Source organism: Notechis scutatus, chromosome 1 (genome assembly GCF_049901735.1).
Source record: "Notechis scutatus isolate UNSWTSFEM ecotype Mainland chromosome 1, rNotScu1.2, whole genome shotgun sequence".
In the NCBI taxonomy this organism is placed as follows: domain Eukaryota; kingdom Metazoa; phylum Chordata; class Lepidosauria; order Squamata; family Elapidae; genus Notechis; species Notechis scutatus.
Window position 1 is genome coordinate 189,966,188 of NC_142009.1, and position 18,145 is coordinate 189,984,332.

The window sequence follows — 18,145 nt, forward strand, 5'->3', positions numbered from 1 at the left end:
ATGCTACAGCAGTTATATGGGTAAAAAACAGTCATAAGTCAAGTGCCAAGGTAACTTTGAATAGTCACTAAATGAACTGTCATAAGTCTAGGACTATCTGTATATTCTTAATAATATACTGATTATTTACAACAGCATGACCAATATTTTGGAAGCTTGAGTGCAGCAGTGGGAAGAAAAATAATGGCATGTGGATGGGACTATGTTATACACTTGGCCAGCATTAGATTTCCAGTTTTTCTTGGGCTTTCAAAGGTGTGGTTTTTTTTTTTAAAGCATGGGATGTATTAGTTTACACTAGTTTTTGTATCTGACTTTCCTCAAAACGGCAGGAAACGATGCTATAACTGATTTTCTGCACACTGCAGGTTATCTGGTACATCAGTAATATTTTTCCATTCAATATTGGGAAATAAAAATTGTGAAAACAGCACTGGTGTTTTATTTATAGCTAATTTTATTTATAGCTAATAGCCAGCACTGGTGTTTTATTTATAGCTAAAACCTCTGATAAAATAAAACTATGTAACTATCCAATAACAAAAAGAAAATTAAAGAAGACATAGTCCCCACATGATCACCATTTCTGAGCAGTGTATATTCAATCCATTCTTATATACTCGTGAAGCTAAGCAAAAACAACCCAAACAAACTAAGGCTTGCTAGTCCCAGGATAAAGATCAACTTTTTTCCCACCCTCATATATAAACTAGAATCCAAAAAAAAAAAATCCAATCATGCAAATATCAAGAAAGCCCAGAAAATACTGTCCTACCTCAAATTACTTTAGCAATTTAATAATGACTGCAAACAACTATATCTAGAGAACTTATTTTAAAATCTAATTTAACCAAAGGATGAGGAAAACAGTACAAATTTTATAAGCAAAACTGAATTAAGAGTAGCCTTATTAAATAGTCAAAGTAAATGTGATAGACTATCAGCTGAGCAGACATCATAATCCTTTTCAGGCCTCCAAACGGCCACTTGATTGAATGCATTTACTACTTCTCTTTAGCCATGAATATCTGATGAAGTTTAACAATAAAGTATTGCTGCTTCTCACCAGGCAATAAAACTTAATGAATTGGTCTCAACTTAACAAAACCCTCCCCCCTCAATACAACTCCTAAAAGCCTGACATTACATTCAACAAAATGAGCTTACATTCTATTCAAACCATGCTCTGAACAATAAGCCCAGGTTTTTACTTAATGGAGTTTGTCATGAGTTCAGCTGTAATGTTTGTATTGTATCTATTTCCATAAGGATTGACACAAGAACACTTTGTGTTAACTTACTAAGCAGCTCTTTCACACCATTTACATGCATGATGAGTATTAATTCTAAACCAAGACCTTTGCTACTTAGCATTCAAAACTGGGAAATTAAGATGCTTAGGACAAAATACACTACAAAAGGCTAATACAACACACTGCTAATGGCTGTCCTTTCAACTATTATCCCCCTAAGTAGAAGCAACGCACCTGCAAAGGAATAATACTTCACTATTAGCTATATTTTGGGATATAGAGTAGGATGGAGTTCACCCTTTGCATATTTCATTCTTAACGCCTTGGTGCTATTAACATTCATATATATCAGCTTTATATTTCTAAGATTCTGTTGTGTAATTAATGTACATGGTTCTACAAATTTGCTTTCATCTTATGCAACTGATTAAAGTAGTGGAGAGAGGGCTAAAATACATTTTACTAAATACTAAATCTATCTGTGTAAAAATACAAGAAGGCTGCCTTTATTTAGCTGTATTAGAATTGCCAAAGTAACTCTTAGAAACTATTATAATAAAAACAGAAGGCCAAGAGATAAACACCAAGCTATTTTTAATATAACATTCTGTAGTACATTTTTATTCTACATGTTAAAAATCTTATTAGGTTCATGCAAGTCAGAATTGAATTTAAAAAGATAGCTCTTTCTTTTATAAGTTATATCCCGTCTTTCTGCTCACAAGGTTCTCTAGCCAAATATTGATACAGGTAAAATGCCACAAAAACAAGCCATTGTCAAAATTAACTCAGACTAATATTTATGGTCTTGGGAGCTTTATTTATTTATTTGTTTTTGCATCAACTGAAACACCTGGTCTGGGTTGCCAAAATTGTGAACCAGGAAAAGCAGTTCAATGTAAACACTGAGGTAATGTATTAACATAATTTCACAACTCCCCTCCCCCATATTAAAAATAAAACAATATATTTACAGCTCAGTTTTTCCCCAAATATTGTTAGCCTAAATTTATAATCTATCTTTATCTTAATTTTCAATCTCACAAAATATCAAAATACAAACTAAAATGTATCTAAATTACTATTATCCCCCTATATGGAAAACATCCCATAGGCATTCTGCCCATCTTCCTAGTTTTGTTACTCAAAGTAAAATAGAGCACCAACATATAAGTAAAAAGATTCCTGGGAAACTTTTTGAATTTTTGAGCCCAACAGTCTGCTTTAGTCCTGATGATTAAGGATATCAATATCAAATGATGAAAAGCAACAATGTTTTGGTCCTGATTAAAAGAGAGATGTAGCTTCCTACCCTAGAGTAAACCTAGCATTATTACATTCTTACAATACTCAGAAATGACCAACAATATAAAATAGCACTTGTGTTTAGAGCTGCCGTGTGGTAATTCTGAAGTGGCCCATGAGATCAGACAAATTATAGTTTTACATCAGTTCTATTTCAAACTAACAGATACAAATAAATACAACCATATAAGTGAGAATTTCTTCAGACGTATATACTTGAAGCATGAAATAATGTTAAGACTTCTGATGCGCATGCAATTTACTTGTATAAAGCAGATTTTCCAACAAAGGATGACAAATTCCTAGAAAGCTTGTTTAAATACTCATTAAACATTATTCCGAGTATAATAATAAAAGATATATGGATTGTGATAGTGAGAGTTTGAAAATAAACATGTGATCATAAAAAGCTGAAGAGTAGCATCCTTAGCACGTTTAGATGATTTCTGAATATCTGATTTTACCTCCACGCACTCGAAGTTCTCATTAACTTTTGATGTATAATCAACACGAAACAGCGTCGACAAGTTACCAGCGATGTAGTACAAAAGAATCTTCAGTCCCTTGTAACCAAATGCAACCTCACTGTAGGAGAAACACAAATTGAATTACTGAAACACCCTTTTACAGTTGAAAACTAGTAAATTTCTAAGAGAATTACCATACATCACAGTAATCCACAATTTGTTTTAATTAATTATAGTTTCTTGAGCAAGACAATCTTGTAGAGGAGAAATTGAGCTGTTTGGCCAACTTCTGATTTCAGAATTTTCATTTTAGTTGTTACCGCTTTGTACTTCTAGGGATTATTACTGGATTTGGTAGAGTATAAAAATGAACCAAAAATAACCCTGAAAACCATTAATATTTATATATCATTCCAAGTCACAGATGCAATTGACAAATAATTGTTTCAGATTGTGATTTATTCACCTAAAACAATTCAGCTAGAAACACAGAGCAAATCATTGCTGAGATGTGCAAACATAATTACAAAGATATTATTTCTCATTGAAATTACATTTCATTTGCAATAAGTAACTTAATTTAAAATAATTGTGCTCTTGTTTACCATGGATGCTTAAGCTACATTGAGGATTTTTTGTTAGTGCTGTTAACTTCCTAGAGTGAAATAGATTATGTTGGTGTACAAATTTAAACCATAAAGAAAAAGTGAGCGTTATTACATTAATAATAATTAAGCTCTAGCTTTATATGGATTTAAAAATCCCCATACCCAAAAGACATTAAGGTTCATATTTCTAAAATAGCAGCCTATTGTTCTGAAGGAGCTGTCAGATGTTATCTCAGAACCATTGTACCATATTAAAAAATCCCAGAGCACCAGGAAACTACCAGAGGAATGAAAAAGAGCTGATATGGTTCCCATCTTCAAAAAAGGAAGGAAGACAAAGAGATAAGTTATCAAGCTCACAATTACATGGCACCTTTTAAAGGACACTAGGTTCACTAAACTTGCTTTCAAATCACTTCCAGAAATTGCTTAATAATAAGAGATCTTTAGAACAAGTTTGAAGAGCCACTTGGTGAGTCAAATTCATTTCTGAACAAAAAAAAAATTAACACGTTTAAGAACTTAAAGAATATAAAATAAATGGCAAAAAGGTAAAGAAGATTTTAATCTAAGAAAGTTATACGATAGTATAAGCAATTTAAGGGGCCAGAGAAATTTGGAATATTGAAACTTTTAGTATAAGATTTTTTATTATCAACTATGTAAAATAAACAGATCAATATCAACAATGTCGGCAACAATATCTGCTTCTGTGGATAGACTGTTCAAAAGATGCTTATGAAAAAATGACAGATGTAAAACAAGTCATATTTGAGCAGAAATTTCTCCCAGAATATAAATTAACATAGGAATATTTATTTTGAGGCTATTCACCTTAAGAGTGAAGTTTAAATGATTCCCACTTATCCATATCTGAAGAAATCCTTATATATAGGAGTTATATTTTTCTATATACCCATACCTAAATATTTAATGGTTTGGGTACAAATATGGAACTGATATTCCTTAAACAGATGGATTTTGACCTACTGCAGTGATGGCTAACCTATGACACGCGTGTCACTCGTGACACGCCGAGACACTTTGACTGACACGCCTGTTGGTGTGGGGAAAACCTGCACATTTAGAGGCTGCCTGTGCTCTGCTCCAATCCCTGCTCCCTGCTTGTTGCGTGGAGGCGTGGTGTCACCGCTGCCGCAAGATCTTTGCAGCAGAGAACCAGTTTTAACCGCCATAAACTGAGGTTTGTCAGTTTCATTACCTCAGGAACGCTACAGGAGGAAAGGAGATCCATGAGGTTCACAGCCCTGTAAGGTGGCCTTCCGATCCCCACATCCTGCACCTGCAGCCCTGAGACCAGGGAGACGGGTTTCACAGCCCTGTGTGATCACCCCAGCCCAGTCCGTCATAAACCAAATTATTGATATTTCTTGAAGTGACACACGATCCGAGGAAGGCTACACTTTTTCGACACACCAAGTTTTTCGACACACCAAGCTGAAAAGGTTAGCCATCACTGACCTACTGGCATCAACCTCTGATTTGGACTACCTGATGGAATATCCTGCTATTTTATTAAAAGCATTTATCATTTGTATAAACACAGGAATACTAGTGTAATGTTTAGAATGTCATCTTCAAATAAAACCAATTTATGTTCAACTAAACATAGGAAAATTTATGGATAATTTTACCTCATTGTTTAATAATACAAGGCAATATTCTATACAAATAAAAAAAGGAAAAAATGGGCATCCTTGTTTAGTTCCTCTAAATAATAGGAAAGTTGCAAAAAACAAACCATTAATCTTTAATTTAGATGTGACTCATATAGTATCTTGATCAATTTTATGAATTTAAAGGAAATCCACACTTATTTAACATAGCAAACATATATTATCGATATATTTGGTTGAAGATTTTTCATGTATAATGACAGGATTACAAATTGGTCATTGGTTCAGGTAGTCCTTGACTTACAAGTTCATTTAGTGACCGTTCAAAGTTACAACAGCACTGAAAAATGTGACTTATGACTGTTTTTCAGTTATGACCTTTGCAACATCCCCATGATCATGTAATCAAAATTCAGGCACTTGGCAACTGATTTAAGATGGTTGCAGTGTCCAGGGTCATCTTTTATGTCCTTCTGACAAGCAAAGTCAATGGAGAAGCCAGATTCATTTAGCAACCATGTTACTAACTTATCAACTGCAGTGATTCACTTCATGGTGGCAAGGTCATAAAATGGGGGCAAAACTCGCTTAACAAGTGTCTCGCTTAACAATAGAAATTTTGGGCTCAATTGTGGTCGTAAGTTGAGGACTCCCTGTATTCAAGTCTATTAAATCTACAACTTACTTAATAGTAATACCTGATGCTTGCCTGATTTTTATAAACCCTACTTGATCATTCTTAAAAATGAATGGTAACAATTGCCCTAATCCAGTGGTGGCTAATCTTTTTGAGCTCCTGTGCTAAAAATTGCAAGCATGCTCACATGCGCGCGCCAGCACCCAGAAAGCAATGCCAGGGGGCCCCCCATACCCCCTGTGCATTCGCACGCGATTCCCCCTGCGCTGGCGGCACCCCCTTACCTGCACTGCCTCCCAGCTGATTCTCGGCCTCCCAGAGGCTCGAGGGAAGCCTCTGCAGCTTTTGGAGGCCAAAAAAACAGGCCTGTTTCGTCACTTCTGGTATGAGGTAAGTTTGGCTGGGGCTCTGCGTGCCACCTGTGGAACGCGTGCCATAGGTTTACCATTACGGCCCTAATCTATTTGCTAACACTGCTGTTAAGATCTTCCTGTCAACATTAATCAATGCATTTGGATGATAATTAGCACATTAGGTATGATCTTTACCTGGATAAAGATTTAAGTATTACTGCAATATAAGCCTGATTACATGCATTTAGAATATTCTTTAAACAGATGGATTTTGACCTACTGCATCAATGGATTTTGACCTACTTTATCAAGTACCTTAAGGTACAATTGATAGTTTTCCCACCAAAAGATATATAAATATTATATAACTCTAAAGAATTATATCACTCTAAAGAAAACATAATTCTGGTGTCACCTGCAAGTGTATACAGTGTGCGTGTGTAAATATAAAAATGTAACTGTTTACTGTAACAAGATATTACACTTTATATTTTTCTGATGGATTTTTTCACTTATTTTTAAGCTTTTGCTTCAGTATTTTTGTGTTTTGTAATTTTCTTTAAAAAACAATAAAATTATTAAAAATACTAGTGATGAAGATTGGAAGTTACTTTTATCTATCTATCTATCTATCTATCTATCTATCTATCTATCTATCTATCAATCTATCTATATTTATCTATCAAACCTTTTTTTCTTTTGCTTTCTTCTTCTTTACCATTTACTCTCTTTTATTTTCCTTTCTTTCTAAATTTAGTTTGTATTATTGTAATTAAAATATTCAATAAATTGAAATTAAAAACTATTACAACTTTAGAAAATTACATCATCTTATAACACAGAAGCAATGCCAAGCATTCTATAGATCTTGACCACAGCGAATTATATGGCAAAAATAATTATAGATCCATATAAGTACACTGCTCAAAAAAATAAAGGGAACACAAAAATAAGACATCCTAGATCTGAATGAATGAAATATTCTTATTAAATACTTTGTTCATTACATAGTTGAATGTGCTGACAACATCACACAAAAATTATCAATGGAAATCAAATTAAGCAACCCATGGAGGTCTGGATTTGGAGTTACACTCAAAATTAAAGTGGAAAAAAGACTACAGGCTGATCCAACTTTGATGTAATGTCCTTAAAAGAAGTCAAAATGAGGCTCAGTAGTGTGTGTGTGTGGCCTCCACGTGCCTGTATGACCTCCCTACAATGCCTGGACATGCTCCTGATGAGGTGGCGGATGGTCTCCGGAGGGATCTCCTCCCACACCTGGACTAAATCATCCCCCAACTCCTGGACAGTCTGTGGTGCAATGTGACATTGGTGGGTGGAGTGAGACATGATGTCCCAGATGTGCTCAATTGGATTCAGGTCTGGGGAACGGGCGGGCCAATCCATAGCATCAATGCCTTCGTCTTGCAGGAACTGCTGACACACTCCAGCCACATGAGGTCTAGCATTGTCTTGCATTAGGAGGAACCCAGGGCCAACTGCACCAGCATATGGTCTCACAAGGGGTCTGAGGACCTCATCTCGGTACCTAAAGGCAGTCAGGCTACCTCTGGCGAGCACATGGAGGGCTGTGCAGCCCCCTAAAGAAATGCCACCCCACACCATTACTGACCCAGTGCCAAAGTGGTCATGCTGGAGGATGTTGCAGCAGCAAACATTCTCCACGGCGTCTCCAGACCCTGTCACGTCTGTCACATGTGCTCAGTGTGAACCTGCTTTCATCTGTGAAGAGCACAGGGCGCCAGTGATGAATTTGCCAATCTTGGTGTTCTCTGGCAAATGCCAAACGTCCTGCACGGTGTTGGGCTGTAAGCACAACCCCCACCTGTGGACGTCGGGCCCTCATACCACCCTCATCGAGTCTGTTTCTGACCGTTTGAGCAGCCAAATGCACATTTGTGGTCCACTGGAGGTCATTTTGCAGGGCTCTGGCAGTGCTCCTCCTGTCCCTCCTTCCACAAAGGCAGAGGTAGTGGTCCTGATGCTGGGTTGTTGCCCTCCTACAGGCTCCTCCACGTCTCCTGATGCACTGGCCTGTCTCCTGGTAGCGCCTCCATGCTCTGGACACTACACTGACAAGACACAGCAAACCTTCTTGCCACAGCTCGCATTGATGTGCCATCCTGGATGAGCTGCACTACCTGAGCCACTTGTGTGGGTTGTAGACTCCGTCTCATGCTACCACTAGAGTGACAGCACCGCCAGCATTCAAAAGTGACCAAACCATCAGCCAGAAAGCATAGAAACTGAGAAGTGGTCTGTGGTCACCACCTGCAGAACCACTCCTTTATTGGGGATGTCTTGCTAACTGCCTATGCTTTCCACCTGTTGTCTATTCCATTTGCACAACAGCATGTGACATTGATTATCAATCAGTGTTGCTACCTAAGTGGACAGTTTGATTTTACAGAAGTGTGATTGACTTGGAGATACATTGTGTTGTTTAAGTGCTCCCTTTATTTTTTTGAGCAGTGTATATTTATTGAAAGAACTGTGTGCAATTTAATAAACATTATTGTTAAATTTTATAGCATCAGTACAAAATCCAATACCTTAAAACTGTTTTTATAATATCTTGTTACTTACTCATCCCCAAAAACTTGATGGCTGAACTCTGGATGAAATGTTGTACTATCATCTTCCAAATCCTCTGGGAAGCGGACTAATGGGAAAAACAGTTGTTTGCATTTGAATAGCTAGCAGCGGTCTACCAACACATTTTGGTTAATTTACAGAAATCGTATCAGTGGGAAGAGCAGTATAAAAAAGGGGAGTATCTGTGCATATAGAGAGGCTATGCCACCATGTCTGAAATCTTATCTACTACCGAATTAATATTTTTCAATTCTTAAACTCACTCACCCCAAACCCACTTTTAATAGGATAGAGTCAACTACTTCAGTTGGCATCATTACAATTGAATTGTGATTATCTAGCAATCTGTAAAACTCCAGCATTCCTCATTAGGACATTACACTATATTTTGTCTGATTCCACCACTGGCAGAGTATAAGTGCGAATACACGCACAGCTTTCCGCTACCACATCTTGGGAGAGGGAAGTCAAGAACCTTCTGTGTTGCTTTAGCCATACATTTTGAGAACACAGAATTGCTAAAGCCCCAATAAGTATGTGTTTTCTTCAGTTTCAAATACATGTCACATAGCAAGATTTTCTTTGTTACAGAAAATCGGTTTGACACTCTACTGCAGATATAGTCCATTAAATAATTAGATCCTGTACAATTTCTCAGATTGACATAATTACAATTTCTGATTCAAAATGTAGCGATATGGAAAACCATCTATTTTCCATTATCTTCTCCACAGTATTTTATGTTTTATCACATATATCTTTTAAACAGTCTTGAATTCCTAAGGCACCTTCACACATTGCCACTTCCATATCAAAAAGCAAAAACGTGTACACAAATCAACTGAATACAAGTAGTCCTTGTTTAGCAACCACTTGAAGTTATGACACTGCTGAACGAGGGATACATGACAAGCCTTATATTCCAGCACTGAGCAACCAGCTCAGAATTATTATGCTCACTGTATCCCGCAGTAATATAACCATAATAACCATTTGTAACCTTCACTCTGGCTTCTGATAGCAAGGCTTAATGATGGCGTTTCTGGTACTACTGGTAAGTGAGAACTAACTATACAAGACTAAGGAAATGTTTAAAATATCAGCAATTCCAAGATGAGGCTGGTGTTAGAGAAGACTGTGCAATAAATCTTACATTTCTAGCTTTGCTAATTAACCAACTTTCCTGAAGATGATTTTGACCAGAAGTGATTTTAAGCCTAGTTCTAACATCCATCTGATAGAAAATGTCTATTTCTCTGTTCAATAATCATCAAGATAACTTTCAAATATATTCAGCAAGAGATGCTATATAAATCATTAAATAAGTAAAACAGGAACCATATTATTTTACTGTTATGGTAATTCTATAAATTCTATAAAGATGTATGTATGACTACTGACATTTTGCTAGTCTTTAAAAAATCATTGTTTATCAAAAACTGCTGAAATAGTGGGTTACATCAGAACTATTTTTTTTTACCTAATTTTAAATGAATTGCTTCATTTGTATTACACTTGTACTCAGCCAATTTCTTTTCCATAGCAGAGAGACCTAGGGAAAAGAATTTTAAATCAGTTTTTGCCACAATATAAAAAGCATTTAAACAAATATTTTAGCTTACATATTATTTTATTTTAAATAAAAGCAAGGCTATCAAGGAAACAAGCACCTTAAAAGATAGTCTAACAAGCACAACTCTTCACTATGATCTTATAGTTTATATGTCATGTTTGTATAAGTCCAAAAGAAATAAAATGTGTAGTCATGAAAATATGCCTAATCAAGTGGATTCTTGTTTTTCTTTCAGGCAGGGATCAAATTTCTTACTGTGAAAGTGTGCACTTTCTATTGGCTTGAGCGTCATATCAGCACAACATGTTGAGGGCTGTACCCCCAAAGTGGGTATTATTTTGAAAATGTCTATGGAGATTCTCAATCATCCAGATCCTGTTGTCTCAAAAGTGCTTTTTCAAAAAGCAACTGGACTATGTAAGAAGCTTCATCAGTTCTGGCTGGATAGTTAGGGACCAGCGGGGCAGGTGGTGGGGGGAATGGAAGGAACGAATGTCAGAATGAATTCTTCCATTCTCTTTTCCCAGCCAACTAGAACTGATAAAAGTTCTTGGATGATAAATGAAATGTCTTCTTCCTCAAGGGGAAAAACATAGTCCAGTTGCCTTTTGTTTTGAGAGCGGTTCAGTGCCTCTGAGGTAAAAGTGCATCAAGCATTAGGTCTAGATAGAATTGGACTTGGCTGGTTATACACTCAGTTCATCCCCAAAGAAAATTTAGGGTAATTCTTTGTTCCCTTCCTCAAAATCCAATTTGTGAACAGAATGAAACTTCAGAGGTCTTATCACAATTATAGGAAAATTCTTCAATTTTCTCTGGCTTCATATGCTGGCAATTATCAACTTTGGCAACCAATAATAGACACCATATTTTGAGGATCAATGCCACAAAGCAAGGGGCAAACTTTCCTCTCCAGATTCCTTACAGATGCATTGTACTTTTAGAAGCTCAACAAATTGGGAGAGATTATACTTTTACTTATGCATTTCAGGTTGGAGAAAGGTAGTTGTCCTTTCATTACTTTCTGTATATGGAAAGACAATTAAATAGAAGTTTACTGTAGTACATTGTCTTCCTCGGTTGTTAGAAATCTTATGCCTAGACTGTGAAGACCACTTCATCTTGCACAGTTAACTCAGAATTTCAACCTCAGCAGTCACAAGTCTGTTCCACTACTGCTTTATTCCACAGTGAAATAAAGTAACTCAGGAACCTGAAGATTAACTATTTATATACTCATCTGATTTATTTATAATTCATCCTATATTGGGCTGGAAAATTGACATAAAATGTATTTGAACAAATCTCATCCTAGCATTTTTTCTGAATATTTAGTAATTCACAACTATATTATGCAATTGAGAATAGGATCTATTTTCAAGGACTGACAAAATAGCTACTGCATCTATGAATAGTCCCTTAAAACAATGTTTCTCAAAATGTGGTCCTAGGCTCCCTGAGAGTATCCCCAAGATTGTCATGAGTCTGCAAATGTATTATTTGTCAGATATTGTTTTACATTTGCAAAAATGTAAAACAGTGGCACTTTTCTCATTACTATTTTTAATGTGTTAAAATAGTTTTTATGAAAAATATTTAATTGGTTTAACACATTATTTTGATACTCAATATTGTAGGAATGTGTCAATTTTAAGTTAATATGGTAAATATCAATAAACATAACCCATACAACAAAACCTTTTTTGGGACCCTCCAAAATGGTTTAAGAAACACTGCTTTAACACAATAACATTTGTAGCAATTAAGAAACAGAAGCATAATACTGACCCTTAATCTATGACCATATAGACCTTTAAGTGATAATGTCCTCTAGTTGTATTCTGTCTTGAAACTCTCTAGTTCAAATCTTTCCTCAGCACAGAAATTTACTAAACTATTCCAGAAATATGGCTACTTAACATCTCCTTGAAAACTTACAGCAAAGATACACAAACCACTACTCATTTGACTTTGTGTTGGAACAAATAGAATTTTGGAGTGTAGCCTTATTTAAGTTTGTGACATTTGCCATAACTTCACCCATGCCAGAAGTTTGTTATTTATGTTTCAGAGCAGCTTTCTGCACCATGGATTTCTCAGAGGCTTTGGCCTACAATTCCCATTCTGACTAGCACAAAGCTGCAGCAGCTCAAAATATCTGGAAAGATACATGTCACTGCAAATTACATCTTTAGCTTTAATCACAGTGTTTTTTTTTCAACACTTTCTTCCTCTCTGTGAGAATGACGACAGAAACAAGGTAGAGGTGCAAATTCAGAGTTTTGGTGTTATATCCCAATGTTCCCATCACTCATTAATTGCTGGCTGCAGGAACTTTGCAACAGTCAGAGGTCATCACCCTAGAAAGATTTCATTTTTTTGCTCTAAAAGCACATCTTAGAATTATTGCAGATTCTATAAGCTTTTATGTTCACAAAAGAGACACAAACCAATGTCTAATGCTAGAACAGAATATATAATAAGTTTTAAAGAATACAAGCAAAAGAATTACAGGGCTTTTGAGGAATAGTTTTCCAAGTTACACTGAGGCACTGAGGTATTTGTTATCAACTAGTTGTTTTTTTCTTCAATTTAATGACATTCAGATGTATTAAACTGCTAACCACCATAATGGATTGTGAGCGCTAGTATGGGGAAAGCTGTGACTATGCTCTGATATTTTCAAACATGATACCCACATTTAGTGGTTATTTATTTGGGGAACCCTCTTCGTTTAGGATGATGTAATGGTCACAGCATAGTTGCCAATTTTGGACGTCTACTACTTTGCAACAGCTTAAAAGGCAGGGGCTTACACCAAGTTTATCCAAAGTGGTTGACATCAATCTCCAAGGGAAACAATCCAAGGGGTTGATGTTATAATTGATAGGACTATTAAAGTAATATTTTCACATGGAGGTCAACGAACAATCTGAAACTTCATGAAAGGGTCAATGAGTTGAAGACTTTGAGAACCCCGCTTTACATTAACCATGCAACCTAATTCTTTTCTAGTGGGCATATACTACAGTTAGTCCTTGACTTACTGACCACAATTGAGCCCAAAATTTCTGTTGTTATGTGAGAAATTTGTTAAGTGAGTTTTGACCCATTTTACTTTTTTCGTCACCTTGTTCACTGAATCACTGCCATTGTTAAAGCTAGTCATACAGTTGTTAATTAAATCGGGCTTCCCCGTTAACTTTGTCGGAGGGTTGCAAAAAGTGATAGCATGACCCTAGGACACTGCAACCAGTTGGCAAGCATCCTTTTTTTTTTCATCCAAATTTTGATCATGGCACCATAGGGTCACTGCAAAGGTCGTTAACTGTGAAAAACGGTCCTAAGTCACTTTTTTCAGAGCTGTTGTAAGTTCGGTCACTAAATGAAATGTTGTAAGTCGAGGACTACCTGTACTAATCAACCTCATCCTACCACGGGTCCACTCTACTGGAATAACCCTGAAGGACCAAGCGCACCCCTTTCTCCTCCGAGCCGTTTGTGAACTAACTGGCCGTCATCTTCAAAGCGAGTTGAGAAGCAGCCACGAGCTGGAGGACGAGGCGGACTTTCCCCGTTTCCACCAGCGGGGACGTTTCTCCTTCCCAGCCCTTTCCCGCCCAGCAGAGCTTGCCGGGAGGGCAGGTTAGAGTCGAAACTCGGTGGGCTTCCCCGCTCATCGTCTGCCAGACTCTGGCTTGGAAACCTCCCTCGCCGAGAGTGCACCGAGCGGACACCGGAGAGCCGGGTCTCCAACCCGCCCCGTTTATCCGCCCGGAGGGACCCTCCTTACCCGCCATTTCCCAAACGGCGGCGGCCTCGGCGCCAGCAAAGCCAACAGACCCAGCCTAATTGAGCGAATCAAGCCGCGCGCCCACACGCCGGAAATGACATACTCGGGTGGGGGAGGGGGGGAGGGGAAAGGAATTGCCCTTCCGCTCGTTCGGCGCTGAAGGGACGGGAGCGACGGCCGCGCTCTTCCACACGCATGCGCAATTTGCACGTTCCCTTTCCCTCCCTGTGATTGCTGGCCTTCCCTTAAAGCAGGGATTTCCCCAAACTTGGCAACTTTAAGACTTGTGGACTTCAACTCCCAGCTATGCTGGCTGGAGAATTCTGGGAGTTGAAGTCCACAAGTCTTAAAGTTGCCAAGTTTGCGCCTCGGGATAGCCCCGCCCAACTCGATCTTTCAGCCAGTCTTTTTCCGTGGAAATTTCCAGCGCCAGAACTTGACATTTTTCGTACTTCTCGTACGGCTTCTCCGTCGCTCTAGTAGTGACACCTTCTTATTTTATACCGTAAAGTTTGGGTGAGCTATAAATACGATACATGCCTACGGGGATTCTCAGACATCCGGGTCATGGTTGTCCCAAAGGTGCTTCCCTCCTCACCCCCCCCCACCCCATATTCAACTGGACTTTCTGGTCTTTAAATTTAAATATACATCTATAAATACGGCAACACAAATTGCAAAATGAAGGAATTCTATGGATGTGCATGCATGTATATACTGTAAGGTTCGGCGATGCGCTTAAGCCACCAATGAGCCAAAAGAAGTTAAGCGGAGGCTTGAGAAAGAATCAGTGTTTAATCTGATCGAAGCAAAGAGCTGGGTGAACCCTTCCAAACATATACAAAAGAGGCATGTAAGGAAGGCCACACCTTGGGGGAAGGTATGGTGTCCTTTTATACTTTCAGAGACATCAGCGTAGTACCCAATTCTGCCACCCTGGCCCATGCCTTCCTTGTGGCCCTGCATTGGCCTTGGGTGCTTAGCAACACAGGTATTTTGCCCAGTGTAACCCTGCCAAGCTATGATGTATTCTGTTCCAGATACAGAGTTATACAAAAAAACAAGATTGCAGGTATTATTTATTTTTATTTATTTATTTATTTGATTTGCCAATTGTTTACAAGATAATAAGTATAAATGTATACATAGTTGTGAATACATGAAATGGGTACATATAAGAAAAATAAAAGAATAGGAGAAACAATAGGACAGGGACGGTAGGCACGTTGGTGCGCTTATGCACGCCCCCTATTAGATCACTGGTAGAAGCAAATGGCAGAGGCAATTCTAATTCTTACAGAAGCAAAATAGTTATTATTATGTCCCGCTAATTTTACCTATTCTACTATTATGTCCCTTCAATACTTATGTATGCTTGGTGTGGTCCTGATTTCCTCTGGGTTATTTAACTTAACTGTTTGAAGTTACAACAGCACTGGAAAAAGTGACTTATGGCTGTTTTTCACACTTATAACCATTGCAGCATCTTCATGGTCACATGATCAAAATTCAGATGCTTGGCAACTGATTCATATTTATGACAGTTGCATTGTCTTGGGGTCTTGTGATCCTCTTGCGATCTTCTGCCAAGCAAAATCAATGGGGAAGCCAGATTCACTTATGTCCCTTCAATACTTATGTATACTCGTAGAATTGTAGAATCCTGTTATTAATTTAACAACTGCAGTGATTCACTTTAACAACTGTGGCGAGAAAGGTTGTTAAATGGGGCAAAAGGCACTTAACAAATGTCTCACTTAGCAACAGAAATGTTGGGCTCAATTGTGGTCATAAGTTGAGAGCTACCTATTATGACAAATCAACTGGTAAGGGATTGTAGGTCTAGGGCAGGGGTCTTCAACTCGACAACTTTAAGACTTGTGGACTTCAACTCCCAGAATTCCTCCTCGTCATGTTAGCTCAGGAATTTTGTGAGTTGAAACCCACAAGTCTTAATCTTGCCAAGTTTGAAGATCCTTGCTCTAGGTATTGCCCTTGATAATGCTCAGCTGTGTTTTCCTCCATTAGGTGAAGTTTTTAGAACAGTTGACTCACATTTTAGTGGCTCACACTCCTGCACGTATGAAAAGTAAAATATAGTTTTCACCAGGTGGCTGGCTGGAGATGCCCAGTTACAGGTATCAACATTAACATTTTCAATTTCATTGTATACATGTTGTGCATTGACAATAAATGTTTGATTGATTGATCCAGAATTCCTCAGAGAGGAGATGTTAATTGTGTCAGCAATCCATACTCACCCAGCTTTGAAGCTAAGCAGCATAGTCTGATAAACTGTCCAAGGCCAGGAAAAACAAACGACAGAGTTAAACTCTCATATTCATAGAAAACATGTTTTAGTGACTTCTTTTTACTGTGTAATAAAGATTGCTATCTAACAATGCCTTAAACTGAATATGAATCTAGAGTCGAGGCAAGTCATGCTGAGTCAAATGTCTGGGAAATCTTAATGACCCTGTCATTTTTGATAGTCCTTATCTTCCATTACTATTCAAATATTACTTTAGATTGTGAATAATGGCTGCCAACTTCCTGGGAACTATTATTAGCTGTTGATTAAGTTGTAAACATCAATATTAGACTCAGAAAGCTATCAAAGTGAACCAAGTAGCTCAGACCATGGATCAATTAACCCGAAAGAGCAGATAAAATTAGCTAACTCCATAAGAGGTGAGTCACCCACTGTGGGAGCACAAGCTTATTCTGCAGCTGTTACCAGGGCAGTTACCACTGTTATTCTTACAGCCCTCAATATCAAAAGTTTGCTTTGTTGCCAGACAAATACATACAAGAATCGCAACAAATTTACAGCCCTTGTTCCTTTTTTGCCTGCAATTAGATTAAAATCTCTTGTCCAAAAAGTCCCACACACATGTAATTGAATGACATGAAATCATTGTTGCGATTATGGTGTGGGTACAGAAATCTGCAGAGATAACTGTCAACCATCATTTAGTAACCCCAATATATTTGGTGGGGAAAGGAGCACAAGGCAGCCAAAAGGAAAGAACATAATCATTTGCTGTATGAAATTCAATGATGGACAGAAATGTTTCGGTAGACAAATGAGGAGGAAGATCCAAATTTACTGCTTTCCTTAATCAAGGTAAACTATAGAACTCCCTGAGATAAGAAAAGACTTTCTCAAGAGATCAGATTTGGATAGGTTTTGTGATAAATCTAATTGCTGATAAGACTGAGGAAGCTGCAAAGTAGATAACCTTTGATCAAGGCTAATCCAAATTTGGGCAACTGCTAATTTTGTAACAGTTGAGAGCTAACTTCAAGGATTTTTTTAAATTTAAGCCATCCATGAAATTGCTACCTAGAAGAGAGTAGGACTTCAGTGCAGGAATTAGAATTCAATTAGAATTGAAGAGTTGCGAACTATCCATTGCTAGCTATCATCCCGGTTTCCTTGCAAACTCAGACTGGAACCAGAACATAACTTTTTAATTTTTTTAATCAATTTTATTTGCCACTTATCTTGTGGTTCAGACAACCCTGAGCTGCTTAGCCCTTAACAGATTCTTCACAGTAAGCTTCATTATAGAATACAAATATATTTTCTTTAACATAAATTGGGGGGGGGAGATTTGAAGTAATGTGCAGCAATTTTGGCAGCTTCCTACATGGAAAGTGATCCATTTCCCTCACACTTTCTTAGACTGTTAGAAAGAGAACAATAAATTTTCTGGAAGGATTAATGGAGAGGGGGAAAAAAGGCCATTTCTAAGCAGCCTTGACAAAATCTAAGTAGGTTTTTTTTTCAGATGTTGTGCTACCATAAGTTCAGAAAAATCAGAGGATGTAACAGTCCAACTGGTTCCGAGGTTAAAGGCTTAGGACATTAGCAAATGTGACAAGAAGTGAGGTAAG

General features: G+C 37.6%; 1 protein-coding gene across 2 annotated transcripts in view; it reads right to left on the reverse strand.

The window, feature by feature from the left end:
- Window positions 1–16,544, reverse strand: part of HAT1 (histone acetyltransferase 1) — a 34,863-nt gene extending 18,319 nt beyond the window's left edge. Inside the window, exons 1-4 of one of the 2 annotated variants that reach the window (XM_087949717.1) lie at window positions 16,507–16,544; window positions 10,360–10,431; window positions 8,871–8,946; window positions 3,023–3,143 (exon numbers count right to left, since the gene is read on the reverse strand). In XM_087949717.1, coding sequence (XP_087805843.1) covers window positions 3,023–3,143; window positions 8,871–8,946; window positions 10,360–10,420 — 258 coding nt within the window. In that variant the 5' untranslated portion in view covers window positions 10,421–10,431; window positions 16,507–16,544. Of the gene's footprint in view, window positions 1–3,022; window positions 3,144–8,870; window positions 8,947–10,359; window positions 10,432–14,245; window positions 14,415–16,506 lie in introns of those variants that run through there. The other variant, XM_026677710.2, reaches the window with a different exon arrangement.
- Between the last annotated feature and the right edge of the window lie 1,601 nt (window positions 16,545–18,145).